At 34.6% G+C, this 15,000-nt stretch overlaps 1 protein-coding gene across 5 annotated transcripts in view; it reads right to left on the bottom strand.

Moving 5' to 3' along the window:
* Window positions 1-15,000, bottom strand: part of fam131ab (family with sequence similarity 131 member Ab) — a 53,581-nt gene that overhangs the window by 13,594 nt on the left and 24,987 nt on the right. For 4 of the 5 annotated variants that reach the window (XM_073922639.1, NM_001100155.1, XM_073922637.1 and 1 more), the window contains 2 exon segments: window positions 2,764-2,857; window positions 228-410 (listed from right to left, as the gene is read on the bottom strand). In XM_073922639.1, the coding sequence (XP_073778740.1) occupies window positions 228-410; window positions 2,764-2,833 (253 nt within the window). In that variant the 5' untranslated portion in view covers window positions 2,834-2,857. 5 annotated transcript variants of the gene reach the window in all.

The raw sequence follows: 15,000 nt of genomic DNA on the forward strand, positions 1-15,000 counted from the left end.
TGTGTGTGTGTGTGTGCATATGTGTGTGTTTGTGTGTACACTGACCGGCAGCGAATCGTGCCTCCTGCTCTCCCTCAGTGAGGTGTGAGTATGATGTGATGTGTGTTTGTGTGTGTGTGTGTGTGTGTGTGTGTACACTGACTGGCAGCGAATCGTGCCTCCTGCTCTCCCTCAGTGAGGTGTGAGTACGATGTGATGTGTGTTTGTGTGTGTGTGTGTACACTGACCGGCAGCGAATCGTGCCTCCTGCTCTCCCTCAGTGAGGTGTGAGTACGATGTGATGTGTGTCTCCAGAGCGTTGGTCGTGTCGCTGGGTTTACTCCAGCCCTTCCACTCGATCAGGTGTGCCACGCGGCCCTGCGCCATCGCTGTGGGCTTCGTCACATGATCTTTGACTACCTGTGAGATTCCTGAACACACACAGAGAGACCACACACAGAGACCACACATGGACACACACACACGCACACAATGCAGAGGTCAGTGACATACACACTGCATAATGCAGGAGCAATAATCTGATCATACTGACAGTCAGGAGAGTGTGTGTGTGTGTGTGTGTGTGTATCTCTGTGTTTGTGTGTTTTTCAGTGTGCGAATGTGTCTCTCTGTGTTTTTGTGTGTCTGTGTGTGTGTGTGTGTGAACATATAGGTCTGTGTTTGTTTGTTTGCATGCGTATTTCTGTGTTTGTGTGTATGTTTGTTTGTTTGTGTGTGTCTCTGTGTTTGTTTCTGTGTGCAACTGTTTCTCTGTCTGTGTGTGTATATCTCTGTTTTTTGTGTATGTGGGTGTGTCTGCGTTTGTGTGTGTGTATCTCTGTGTTTATGTTTTTCAGTGTGCGTGTGTCTGCATGTGTGTGTGCCTGTGTTTGTGTGTGTGCGCATATGTTTATGTGTTTGTATGTTTGTGTGTGTCTGTGTGCAAATGTTTCTCTGTCTCTGTGTGTGTGTTTGTGTGTGTGTGTGTTTTTGTGAATGTGTATATGAGTGTGCGTCTGTGTTTGTGTGTGTATATCTTTTTGTGTGTATATGTGTTTGTTTATTTGCATGCGTATCTCTGTTTCTGTGTGTGTGTGAGTGTGTTTGCTTGTTTGTGTGTTTCAGTGTGCAAATGTGTCTATCTATGTGTGTGTGTAAGTGTGTGTGTGTGTGTGTGTGTGTGTGTGTGTGTGTGTGCGCATATGTCTATGTGTTTGTTTGTTTGCATGCGTATCTCTGTGTGTGTGTGTGTGTGTGTGTGTGTGTGTGTGTGTGTGTGTGTGTGCGCATATGTCTATGTATTTGTTTGTTTGCGTGTGTGTGTGTGTGTGTGTGAGTGTGTTTGTTTGTGTGTGTTTCGTTTTTGTGTTTCAGTGGGCAAATGTGTCTATCTATGTGTGTGTGTAAGTGTGTGTGTGTGTGTGTGTGTGTGTGTGTGTGCGCATATGTCTATGTATTTGTTTGTTTGCGTGTGTGTGTGTGTGTGTGAGTGTGTTTGTTTGTGTGTGTTTCGTTTTTGTGTTTCAGTGGGCAAATGTGTCTATCTATGTGTGTGTGTAAGTGTGTGTGTGTGTGTGTGTGTGCGCATATGTCTATGTGTTTGTTTGTTTGCATGCGTATCTCTGTTTCTGTGTGTGTGTGTGAGTGTGTTTGCTTGTTTGTGTGTGTTTCTGTTTGTGTGTTTCAGTGTGCAAATGTGTCTCTCTCTATGTGTGTTTGTGTGTGTGTGTGCGCGCATATGTCTATGTGTTTGTTTGTTTGTTTGCATGCGTATCTCTGTGTGTGTGTGTGTGTGTGTTTCGTTTTTGTGTTTCAGTGGGCAAATGTGTCTATCTATGTGTGTGTGTAAGTGTGTGTGTGTGTGTGTGTGTGTGCGCATATGTCTGTGTTTGTTTGTTTGCATGCGTATCTCTGTGTGTGTGTGTGCGTGAGTGTGTTTGTTTGTTTGTTTGTGTGTGTTTCTGTTTGTGTGTTGCAGTGTGCAAATGTGTCTATCTATGTGTGTGTGAAGGTGTGTGTGTGTGTGTGTGTGTGTGTGTGCGCATATGTCTATGTGTTTGTTTGTTTGCATGCGTATCTCTGTGTGTGTGTGTGTGTGTGTGTGTTTCGTTTTTGTGTTTCAGTGGGCAAATGTGTCTATCTATGTGTGTGTGTAAGTGTGTGTGTGTGTGCGCATATGTCTGTGTTTGTTTGTTTGCATGCGTATCTCTGTGTGTGTGTGTGCGTGAGTGTGTTTGTTTGTTTGTTTGTGTGTGTTTCTGTTTGTGTGTTGCAGTGTGCAAATGTGTCTATCTATGTGTGTGTGAAGGTGTGTGTGTGTGTGTGTGTGTGTGTGTGTGCGCATATGTCTATGTGTTTGTTTGTTTGCATGCGTATCTCTGTGTGTGTGTGTGTGTGTGTGTGTGTGTGTGTGTGTGTGTGTGTGTGTGTGTGTATCTGTTTTTTTGTGTATATGTATGTGTATGTGAGTGTGTGTCTGTGTTTGTTTGTGTGTATGTGTGTCTGTTTGTGTGTGAATGTGTCTGTGTGTGTGTGGGTGTGAATGTGTGTGTGTGTTTTAGTGTACGAATGTGTCTGTCTGTATGTGTGTGTGTGTGTGTGTGTGTGTGTGTGTGTGTGTGTGTGTGTGTGTGTGTGTGTGTGTGTGTGTTTTAATGTGCAAATGTGCCTGTGTGTGTGTGTGTGTTTGTTTGTTTGAGTATGTGTGGATGTCTCTGTGTTTCTGTGTGCAAATGTTTTTCTGTCTGTGCGTGTCTGTGTGTGTGTGTGTGTGTGTGTGTGTACCGTGAAGTGAAGATCTGGCCAGCGCTGCGATCTCTTGAATGGTGAGAGCTCGTCTGGATTTTGGTAACATGTCGTTTCTGTCCTCAACATTTAACTGAGAGAAAACAACAGTAAGAATAAATGATGAGTAAAGCATTCCCTCAATACATTATCAATAAATCAGTGAACAAACATATTCACATTTACTCTCAGCAATGCAGACAGAGAACTGGATCTTTACATTCTCTCAAGAAACAATGATCCCACAGCTGCGAGTAAAATACACACTCTGATTGATATTTAACAGTAAGATTCTCATGTTTACAGCGAAAGCTACTGTGAGCTCTGAGGTTGTTAACCGATGTGTGTTTATTGAAGCGGTCCGCTCACATTTATACAACTTTTATTAAAACACTCACGCCTAGCAGAATTATTCCAGAAACAATACATTACCCATGATGCTATGAGGCTACCAATGTGCACCAACAAAGATCTACAGCTCCGCCCACTCACTTGAGGCAAATTCTATTTAATTCTATTCTATGCATCTAGTTATTCTGTTTCTCTGCTCTGATATGCTTCTGCTCTGTTTTATTTTATTCTAATCTGTCCATCTACTGTAGACGGGTATTTTCTGCATTGCTGATCTGATGTAATTCTATTCTACTCTTTTAATCTTGTCCAGACACATTTTAATTTGCTGTTCTATTCTGTTCTTTTGCATTCTGTCCTCCTGGTGTAGACATGTATTTTATGTTTTGCTCATCTGATAAGCTTCTATTCTGCACTTCTGTTTTAATCTATTCCCCCTATCTACAATAGACAGGTACTTTGTTTTGCTGCTCTATTTGATTCTATTGTATTCTTCTATTCTATACCAGAGAGAAAGCTTTTTTGCTGCTCTGAAGATCTTCTATTCCATTCCACTGTATTATATTCCATTCTTTTATATTCTATTCTATTCTGACCATCTAGTGCAGGCAGGTATTTTCTGCATTGAAATCTATTCTATTCTATTCCACTGCATTATTTTATATTCTATTCTGACTGTCTAGTCCAGACAGGTATTTTCTGCATTGAAGTTTAATCTATTCTATTCTATTCCATTACATAACCATCTAGTCCAGACAGGTAATTTCTGCGTTGAATTCTATTCTATTCTATTCTATTCTATTCTATTCTATTCTATTCTATTCTATTCTGACCATCTAGTCCAGGCAGGTATTTTCTGCATTGAAGTATATTCTATTCTATTCTATTCCACTGCATTATTTGATATTCTATTCTGACTGTCTAGTCCAGACAGGTATTTTCTGCATTGAAGTTTATTTCATTATACTCTATTCTGACTGTCTAGTCCAGACAGGTATTTTCTGTGTTGAAGTTCATTCTATTCTATTCCATTCCACTGCATTATTTTATATTCCAACTATCTATTCCAGGCAGGTATTTTCTGCATTGAACTCTATTCTATTCTATTCTATTCTATTCTATTCTATTCTATTCTGACCATCTAGTCCAGACATGCATCTTCTGCCTTGAAATCTATTCTGTTCCATTCTGTGCATTGCTTCAAGACCGAAAGATGTTGAGCTACTCTGAAATGCTTCTATTCCATTGCCATCTATTCAGTTCTATTCTATTATATTGCTTCCATTCCATTGTATTCCATTCCAGGAAAATAACAGACTGGATTAGCAGAATAGAATAGAATAGAATAGAATAGAATAGAATAGAATAGAATAAAATGGAATGGAATTGTATAGAATAATGATATCAGGGAAATGAACAACATTTTAAAAAGTGAAAACAGTAAAACAGAATGATATAGAAAATAAAAAATGAATCAGCAGAGTAGAATAGAATAGAATAGAACAGAATAGAATAGAATAGAATAGAGACTTCAGTGCCAGTACATTTTAGACTAGATGGAAATTAGTTCAGTAATGTAAGAAGAATGAAATGGAAAATAGAAATGGAATAATGACTTAAATGCTATAAACCTGAACATTTTAAACAAGTGAGAGCAGTGGAGAAAAAAGAATGATATAGACAATATTATAATAGACTGGACTAATAGAACAGGCAAAATAGAAAAGAATAATAACCAAGTGTGAAAACAGAGAAGAACAGAATGACATAGAAAATAATAGAATGAATCAGCCTATAGAATCTGTAGAATATAATAGAGCAGTGACTTTCTCAGTACCAGTATATTTTAAACTTGATTGCAATGTGTACAGGAGTGTAAAAAAAAGAATGAAATTGAACAGACTGGATTAGCAGAATAGAATAGAATAGAATAGAATAGAACAGAATAATGACGTCAGTGCTAAAACCAGAATATTTAAAACGAGTTAGAACAGTAGAGAAACAGAAAATAATAGAATGAACCTGCCTAATAGAATAGGCTATACAGCAGTGTACAGGTGTGTGTAGGTGTGTGTGTGTGTGTGTGTGTGTGTGTGTTAGGGCTTCCAGATATAAAAAAAAAAGCTGACACTGCGATATTTAGCTTTTCCACAGTATATTCTGCATTATGAATTAACTATGATTAAACTGAAATAACTACACAATTCTCATGTGTTCAGAACTGTTGTGCGTGGTCATCTGTAATCCTGACCCTGCATTGCACATCCTGTGATTTGACTATAGCGGAATCACACATCGCGGTGTCAATGCTATAACAATATGTTAGAAAATAACAGAATGAATAGGCTATACAGCAGTGTACAGGTGTGTGTGTGTGTCTCTTGTATATCAGCAGGAGACACACAGTTGACACGTGCACATGCCGTGTTCAAACACTCCGGAGCAGATGTGAGAACTCACAAGGGAAAAAACACATTAGCCAACACGTCATGGCACAGTTAGCGTAGCACACCACAATAACAACCGATGCATATTGAACTATAAAAGCACGCAAACGCCAAACCCAAGAGCTCCTAATTTACACCAGGAAAAACCAGCAATACAGTCTGCAGTTCACTCAAGCACACACACACACACACACACACACACACGCCTTACTGTAGTGTAGTCTAGACTAGACGTGAACAGTCCAGATGCTCACTGGAGAACAGAGTACAATATAACACAACAGAATGAAATGTATTATAAAATACCAGTATGGAATACATCAAGAAAATAGAATAGAATAGCATACAATAAAATAGAAACATGTCAGTAGCAAAACAGAAATTACCAGTCTAGACTAGATGGAGAAAACTGAACAGAATAGAATATGGATGAAAAAATAGAATAGAATAAAATAGAATAGAATAGATTTGAAAAGAATAGAATAAAACAGAATAGAATATAAATGTATAGAATAGAGATGAACAGAACAGAACAGAATACAATAGAAGCATGTCATAGTAGCAAAACAGAATTTACCAGTCTAGACTAGATAGAGAAAACTGAACCCAATTGAATAGAATATAAAGATAATAGAACAGAATAGAATAGAGATGAAAAGAACAGAACAGAATACAACCATGTCTTAATATCAAAACAGACATTACCAGTCTAGATTAGATAGAGAAAATAGTATAGAATAGAAACACACATATATACCCTACAATAATCTGGAGTAGTCTGTAGAGTAGTCTAGACTAGATGTACGGTAAGCAGTGCAGATGCTCACTGGAGAATAGAATACAATAGAATACAACAGATGATCAAAACTTAATAATAACATTGATGCAGTTAAACAGAAAATACAATAGAATAGAATATATGGAGAAAATAGAATGGAACCGAATAAAACAGAAGCCCATCATGATAGCTTCTAGAAAGACGTGAAATATCAGTCTAGAGTATAAACAAATACAAAAATAGAAAGATAATATAAAATATAAGGAGACATAATAGAATGGAATAGAACAGAATCATGTCACAGTGGAAAAAACAGAAAATGTAAGTCTAGACAAGACGGGGAGAATAGAATAGAATAGAATAGAATAGAATAGAATAGAATAGAACTTAGATTGAGAAAATAGAATAGAATAAAATAGAATAGGAGCATATCTTAGCAGCAAAAAGATATACGAGTCTAAACTAGACGAAGAAAACAATAAATAAGGAAATAAATAGAATTTAATAAAATAAAATAAAAAATAGAATAGAATAAAACAGAAGTGTATCTTTGTAGCAAAATATAAATTAGAGATGGAGAAAACTGATCAAATATAGATGACCAGAATAAAATAGAACAGAATAAAATATAGATAATCAGAATAGAATATAGATGATCAGAATAGAATAGAACAGAATAGAAAACACATAAATAGGATAAAATAGAAGCATATCTTAGTAGCAAAACAAAAAATACCAGTCTGATAATAGCAACAGATGGAGAAAATACAATAGAATAGAATAGAATAGAGAATAGATAGAGAAAACAGAATAGAATACAATAGAATAGAACCATAGAACCAACAAAAATTGCCAGTCTACACTAGACGAAAAAAACAGAATAGAATAGAAAATTGATGGAGAAAATAGAATATAGTACAATAGAAGCATGACATAGTAGCAAAGCATACATTTCCAGTCTAAACTAGATGGAGAAAACAGAATAGAACAGAACAGAACAGAATAGAATAGAATAGAATAGAATAGAATAGAATAGAATAGAATAGAAAGTAGATTTATAGATATGAATGGAGTAGAAAAGAATAGAAAATAGATAGGAAAAATGGAAATAGAATACAATGCAATAGAAGCATGACATAGTAGCAAAACAGAAATTACCAGTCTTAACTAGATGGAGAAAACTAAATAAAAAAGGAAATATATGAATAGAATAGAATGGAATAGAATAGAATGGAATAGAATAGAAGAATGCCATAGTATCAAAACAGAAAATACCAATCAAGAACAGATGGAAACAATAGAATAGAAAATAGATGGAGAAAACAAAAGAATACAATAGAATAGAAGCATGTCTTAGCAGCAAAACAGAAATGACCAGTCTAGACTAGATGAAGAAAACAGAATAAAATAAAACAGAAATCAAAATAGAATAGAATAATATTATAGATGAAAAACAGAAAATGCCAGTCTGGAATAGATGGAGAAAATACAATAAAATATAAAAGCATAGAAACACACGCACACACACACACGCACATGCACACACACACGCACCACCTACTGCCCTACTGAACGCAGCACTGAGATTCCCTGTAGAGCTGAATCTTAAGAGAACCACAAAATTCAATAAACATCGTGCAGCACACAGCTTCTGTCATTTACAGTCATCTCACTCGCTGAAACTGCAGCCGATGACTGTTAGATCAATAAGACAATGACATCAACCACAGTCTGGATACTCACAGGAGTGTAGAGTACAATAGAATACAACAGAACAAAACTGAATAAAACCTCAGTGCAGTAAGACAAAATACCTGTCCTGACGAATGGTAAAACTGTACAGTGGTGTAGAAAACAATATACTGTAGAAATGAACACAATAGAGTACAACAGAAAAAGAAGAAAATAGAATACATAAGAGGATGATATTAATCCATAATACAGATGAATAGAATAGAATGGAATAGAATAAGAGAATGCAGCATAATAGAATCAATAAATAAGATGTTATTAATAATGATGAATAGAATCGAATAGAATAAGAGAATGCAATAGCATAGAATAAATTAGATAGGATTAATACAGATGATTAGAATAGAACAGAAGAGAATAGAAACAAAATAGAATAGAATACAGTTTAGTGCAGTAAAACAGAAAATACCACTATATAATAGATGGCAAATAGAATACAATAGAAATAAAATATACTTCAGTGCAGCAAAATAGAAAGTATTGGTCTAGAATAGAAGGAGAAAAGGGAACAGAACTAAATAGAAGCTCATCATAGAAGCAAAATCAAAAACACCAGTCTAGACTAGGTGGAGAAAATAGAATTGAAAGGGATAGAATAAAAAAAACTAATTAGCAGTCTAGACTAGATGGAGAGAATAGAATGGAGAATAGAATAGAGAATAGAAGCTCAAAAAGAAGCCAAACCGAAAATACCAGTCTAGACTATAAAAAATAGAATTGAAAGGAGTATAATAGAAAATTTATGGAAAAAATAGAATGGAATGAAATAGAATAGAATAGAATCATGTCATAATAGCAAAATATAAAATATCAACCTAGACTGCATAAAAACAGAAAAAAATACAATAGAATAGAAAATATACTGAGAAAGCAGTTTAGTCTATAATAGAATAGAATAGAATAGAATAGAATAGAATAGAATAGAATAGAAGCATGACCTAGTAGCAAAACAAATTAGCAGTCTAGACTAGATGGAGAGAATAGAATAAAAGCTCAAAGTGGCAAAAACGAAAATACCATGAAAATAGAATTGAAAAGAGTAGAATAGAAAATATATGGAAGAATAGAATGGAATGAAATAGAATCATGTCACAATAGCAAAATATAAAATATCAACCTAGACTACATAAAAACAGAAAAAAATATACAATAGAATAGAAAATCTACTGAGAAAGCAGAATAGAATAGAATAGAATAGAATAGAATAGAATAGAATAGAATAGAATAGAATAGATTAGAATAGAATAGATTAGAATAGAATTGAAGAATGACCTAGTAGCCGTACAAAATTTACCAGTCTAGACTAAATGAAGAGAATAGAATAGAAGCTCATCAATAGAATAGAATAGAATAGAATAGAATAGAATAGAATAGAATAGAATAGAATAGAATAGAATAGAATAGAAGCATATCATAAAAGCAAAAAAGAAAATATCAATCCAGCCTGACTGGGAAAAATAGAATAAACAACAGATGGAGTAAATAGAGTAATATAGAAAAAAAACATACAATAAACTAGAAAATAAATGGAGAAAATAGAATATATCATAGTAAAATAGAAATTAAAACAGAAAATACTAATCTATAGAAAATAATTGAAGCATTACATAGTAGCAAAACAGAAAATACTAATGTAGATTAGATGGAGAAACATACAGTCTAGAATATAAAATAGATGAAGAAAATAACAGAAAATACCAGTCTAGATGGAGAAAATACAATAGAAAAAAAGATGGAGAAAATAGAATATGATTAAAGCATGACATAGCAGCAAAATAAAAAATAACAGTCTAGACTAGATGGACAAAATGCAATAGAAAATAGATGGAGAGAATAGAATAGAATAGAATAGAATAGAATAGAAAAATATCGGTCTGGATTAGAAGGAGAAAATACAATAGACAATAGATGGAGAATAGAAAAGAATCATCTCATAGAATCAAAACAAAAAAATATCAGTATGGATTAGATGGAGAAAATACAATAGAATACAATAGAAAATAGTTGGAGAGAACTGAACTGAATAGAATAGAATAGAAAAAAAAATATCAGTCTGGATTAGATGGAGGAAATACAACAAAAAATAGATGGAGAATAGAATAGAATAGAAGCAAAATAGAAAATACAAATATAGACTAGATGGAGAAAATACAATAGAAAATAGACGGAGAAAACTGAATAGAATAGAATCATGTCATAGAAGCAAAACAGAAAATACTAATGTACATTAGATTGAGAAATATAGTATAGAACAGTGGTTCTCAAAATTTGTTCATTAAGTACCACTCCAAGTACCACCAAAATGAGCAGTATTGAAATACAGTAGAGTAGTCGGCCCAGTAAAGCAGCTACAACTCTGCACAGTAAAACAACGTGGCAGATTACCTCAGAAATATAGGCTATATGTCATATATGGCACATTATATACATAATTTGATACATTTTGAAATATATGTAGCATGTACATGACATATTTCATTCCTCCGCGTACCACTAGAAGGAAGCCCGCGTACCACTAATGGTACACGTACCACAGTTAGAGAACCACTTGTCTAGAATATAAAATAGATGAAGAAAATAGAATAGAATTGAAGCATGACATAGCAGGAAAACAGAAAATAGCAGGCTAGACTATGGAGAAAATAGAACAGAAAATAGATGGAGAGAACTGAAAAGAATAGAATAGAACAGAAGCATGTCATAGAAGCAATATAGAAAATACCAGTCTAGACTAGATGGAGAAAATACAATAGAAGATAGATGGAGAGAACTGAACTGAACTAAATAGAATAGAATAGAATAGAATAGAATAGAATAGAATAGAATAGAATAGAATAGAAGCAAAATAGAAAATATCAGTCTGGACTAGATAGAGAAAATACGAGTACAGTATAAGAGAACAGAGGAGAAAAACACAGAAGAGATTAAAGCAGAGCACATTCTCCTGCTCCAGAGGAATACAGACCTCTCCATCTGCATGCAAACCACACACACACACACACACACACAGATCCACAGGTTTCATAACAGCAAACACACGCGCTGCCGAAGAAACACGATCGTCATTAGTCTATATGTGTATTTTAAAATCACACACAGCCCTCCAGTGCTGAACGTAGATGCATGACAGACACACACACACACACACACACACACACACGTAACAATAAATGATACCGGCTCTCCGCTGGCTCCGCACAGGAACAGAAGCTTCTCCATGGAGTCGGTCTTCATTCAGCAGATATCACACCCCGCTATTCCCCAAACCAGCATCGCTATAGCAACCCGTCACCATGGAGCCTTTTCTCCAAGGATACGGAGAGCTGGATGCGGATGACGTCACATGCAGCACTTCTGACCCAGAGATACTGATGCTCTCGAGCTCATGAACACACACATGCAAACACATACGTCACACACATCTCACACACACACTCTGCATTCCTGCTCAAGTCTCTCTCGCTCTCTCTCCACAATTAGACCCCCTTGCCCTGTGTTTAGATTTCCATTACTGTAGTATTATTGCTTGTTCTATATATTAAGGTTCCACTGGTGTCCCTTGATAATCAAAATAGATAAACATAACTGATAATTCATACACTCACTCACTTTATTAGGTAAACCTTACTAGTAACAGGTTGGTCCCCGTTTTGCCTTCAGAACTGCTTTAATCCTGCAGAGATTCAACAAGCTACTGGAAATATTTTTAGAGATTTTGCTCCATATTGACATGATAGCATCACACAGTTGCTGCAGATTTGTCGGCTGCACATCCATGATGCCAATCTCCCGTTCCACCACATCCCAAACTTGCTCTATTGGATTGAGCTCTGGTGACTGTGGAGGCCATTTGAGTACAGTGAACTCATTGTCGTGTTCAAGAAACCAGTCTGAGATGATTCACGCTTTATGACATGGTGTGTTATCCTGCTGGAAGTAGCCATCAGAAGATGAGTACACTGTGGTCATAAAGGGATGGACATGGTCAGCAACAATACTTAGGTAGGCTGTAGCATTGACACGATGCTCAGTTGGTACTAATAGAGCCAAAGTGTGCCAAGAAAATCTCCCCCACACCATTACACCACCACCACCAGCCTGAACCGCTGATACAAGGCAGGATGGATCCATGCTTTCATATTGTTGATGCCAAATTCTGACCCGACCATACCTTGGTTGTAACGATTAGAAATTTGCATTAACGAGCAGTTGACAGGTGTACCTGTGGCCGGTGAGTGTAAAGTGCACCTGGCTGTAATTAAAACATTAAATTTCTACATAATACTGTACGCTTCCAAATGTATGCCATGCATATATAAAAATATATCATTATAGATTTTACCTGATAATTAAATTAAATGTAATTTTTTTTATTATGTTTGATAATTTTGTGTATTATATGTTTTTATCTGATTTTTTTCATTTTTATGTGCATTCTATAAAAGTGTTCTCCGAAAACTAATGTATAATAATAATAATAAAATTAACTATTTATATATTCATTAATTGTTTAAAATAATAAGGATAATTGTTATCTTTTCTAAATTTTAATATTGGGTATACTGCAATATACAAAAATGCCAGAAAATCTGTGAAAATAAAAAAAAATTGTGTATCATATTTGCAACATTATTATTATTTTATTTTTATTATTGTAAAGCACCTTATTTTAGGAATTATTTAATCATTTTTGTTATTATTTATTCTAAATATTTTTTGATTTTCAAATCATTACTGATGTAAATATTATTCATTCATTTATTCAGCCATTTTCCTTTGGCTTAGTCCCTTCATTCATCAGAAGTCACCACAGCGGAATGAACCACCAACTTATCCAGCATACGTTTTACACAGCGGATGCCCTCCAGCCACAACCCAGTACTGGGAAACACCCATGCACACATTCGCACACAAACACACGCATATATATATATAAGTCTCAAAGTTATAAACTCAGAGATCAACAGATAAAAAATATGACATGCTCTTTGTTTTAAAGTTCACAGTTTAAAGTTTAAAGTTCAAAGTCTAACGACGCTAAATCAAACAATCCTAACAATAGAACAAAACCTCTATTGTAGGGCTGAAGAAGGGAAAGAAAGAACGAGTGGATTCAGGGCCTGTTAAATTACATCAAGTTAAAGGCGAAACACATTAGCACAAATTCCATTCGAAAAGCCGCATTAAGAATTTATTGCTAATTACTCAGAGTGACTGGTGAATGATTAGAAAACTAGCTAGTGAACATTTAATGGAACCCAGAGTGCAGCGCTACCGTGCTAATGACCGGCATGCTCAGGGTTAATGAGATTATTATCAACGGCAGAGAAACCGAGAAAACCATTTTTTGAACCACATCTACAGTACCTGATCAGCTCAGATCTGCAGAATATCTGATACCTGAAAATATATGTACATGCTATACAGAACAGAACAGAATAGAATAGAATAGAATAGAATAGAATAGAATAGAATAGAATAGACAATAAAATGATAAAATAAAATAGAATAGATCTCAGTGCAACAAAGCAGAATATACCTGTCTGGACAAAATTATTAGAATAGAATAGAATAGAATAGAATAGAAAATAATATAATATAAAATAATATAATAAAATTAAATAGAATAGACCTCAGTGCACTAAAGCAGAAAATAACTGTCTGGACTAGATTAATAGAATAGAATAGAATAGAATAGAATAGAATAGAATAGAATAGAATAGAATAGAATAGAATAAAATAAAATAGACCTCAGTGCAACAAAGCAGAAAATACCCGTCTTGATTAGATGAATAAAATAGAATTCAATAAACTTTAGTAAAACTGCAGAAAATATGACTGTAGACTAGAAGGACAGAATAAAATAAAATAGTGAAGACCTCAGTGCAACAAAGCAGAAAATACCTGTGTGGACTAAATGATTAGAATAGAATAGAATAGAATAGAATAAACTTCAGTGCAACAAAGCAGAAAATACCTGTCTGGACTAGATTAATAGAATAGAATAGAATAGAATAGAATAGAATAGAATAGAATAGAATAGAATAGACCTCAGAGCAACAAAGCAGAAACTACCTGTGTGGACTAAATGAATAGAATAGACTAGACTAAAATAGAATAGACCTCAGTGCAACAAAGCAGAAAATACCTGTGTGGACTAAATGATTAGAATAGAATAGAATAGAATAGAATAGAATAGAATAGAATAGAATAGAATCAAATAAAATAGACCTCAGTGCACAAAAGCAGAAAATACATGTGTGGACTAAATGATTAGAATAGAATAGAATAGAATAGAATAGAATAGAATAGAATAGAATAGAATAGAATAGAATAGAATAGAATAAACCTCAGTGCAACAAAGCAGAAAATACCTGTCTGGACTAGATTAATAGAATAGAATAGAATAGAATAGAATAGAATAGAATAGAATAGAATAGAATAGACCTCAGAGCAACAAAGCAGAAACTACCTGTGTGGTCTAAATGAATAGAATAGACTAGACTAGAATAGAATAGAATAAAATAAAATAAAATAGACCTCAGTGCAACAAAGCAGAAAATACCTGTGTGGACTAAATAAATAGAATAGACTAGAATAGAATAGAATAAAATAAAATAAAATAGACCTCAGTGCAACAAAGCAGAAAATACCTGTCTAAACTAGATGGATAAAATAGAATTCAATAAACTTTAGTAAAACTGCAGAAAATATGACTGTAGACTAGAAGGACAGAATAAAATACAATAGTGTAGAATTCAGTGCAACAAACCAAAACATAACTGTCTGGACTAGCTGAATAGAATAGAATAGAATAGAATAGAATTCAAGGCAGAAAATACCGGTCCAGACTATATGGACAGTCTGGAGTACTAGATAGACAGAATAAAATTGAACAAAGTAATAGAA

Source organism: Danio rerio, chromosome 15 (genome assembly GCF_049306965.1).
Source record: "Danio rerio strain Tuebingen ecotype United States chromosome 15, GRCz12tu, whole genome shotgun sequence".
Classification (NCBI taxonomy): Eukaryota; Metazoa; Chordata; class Actinopteri; order Cypriniformes; family Danionidae; genus Danio; species Danio rerio.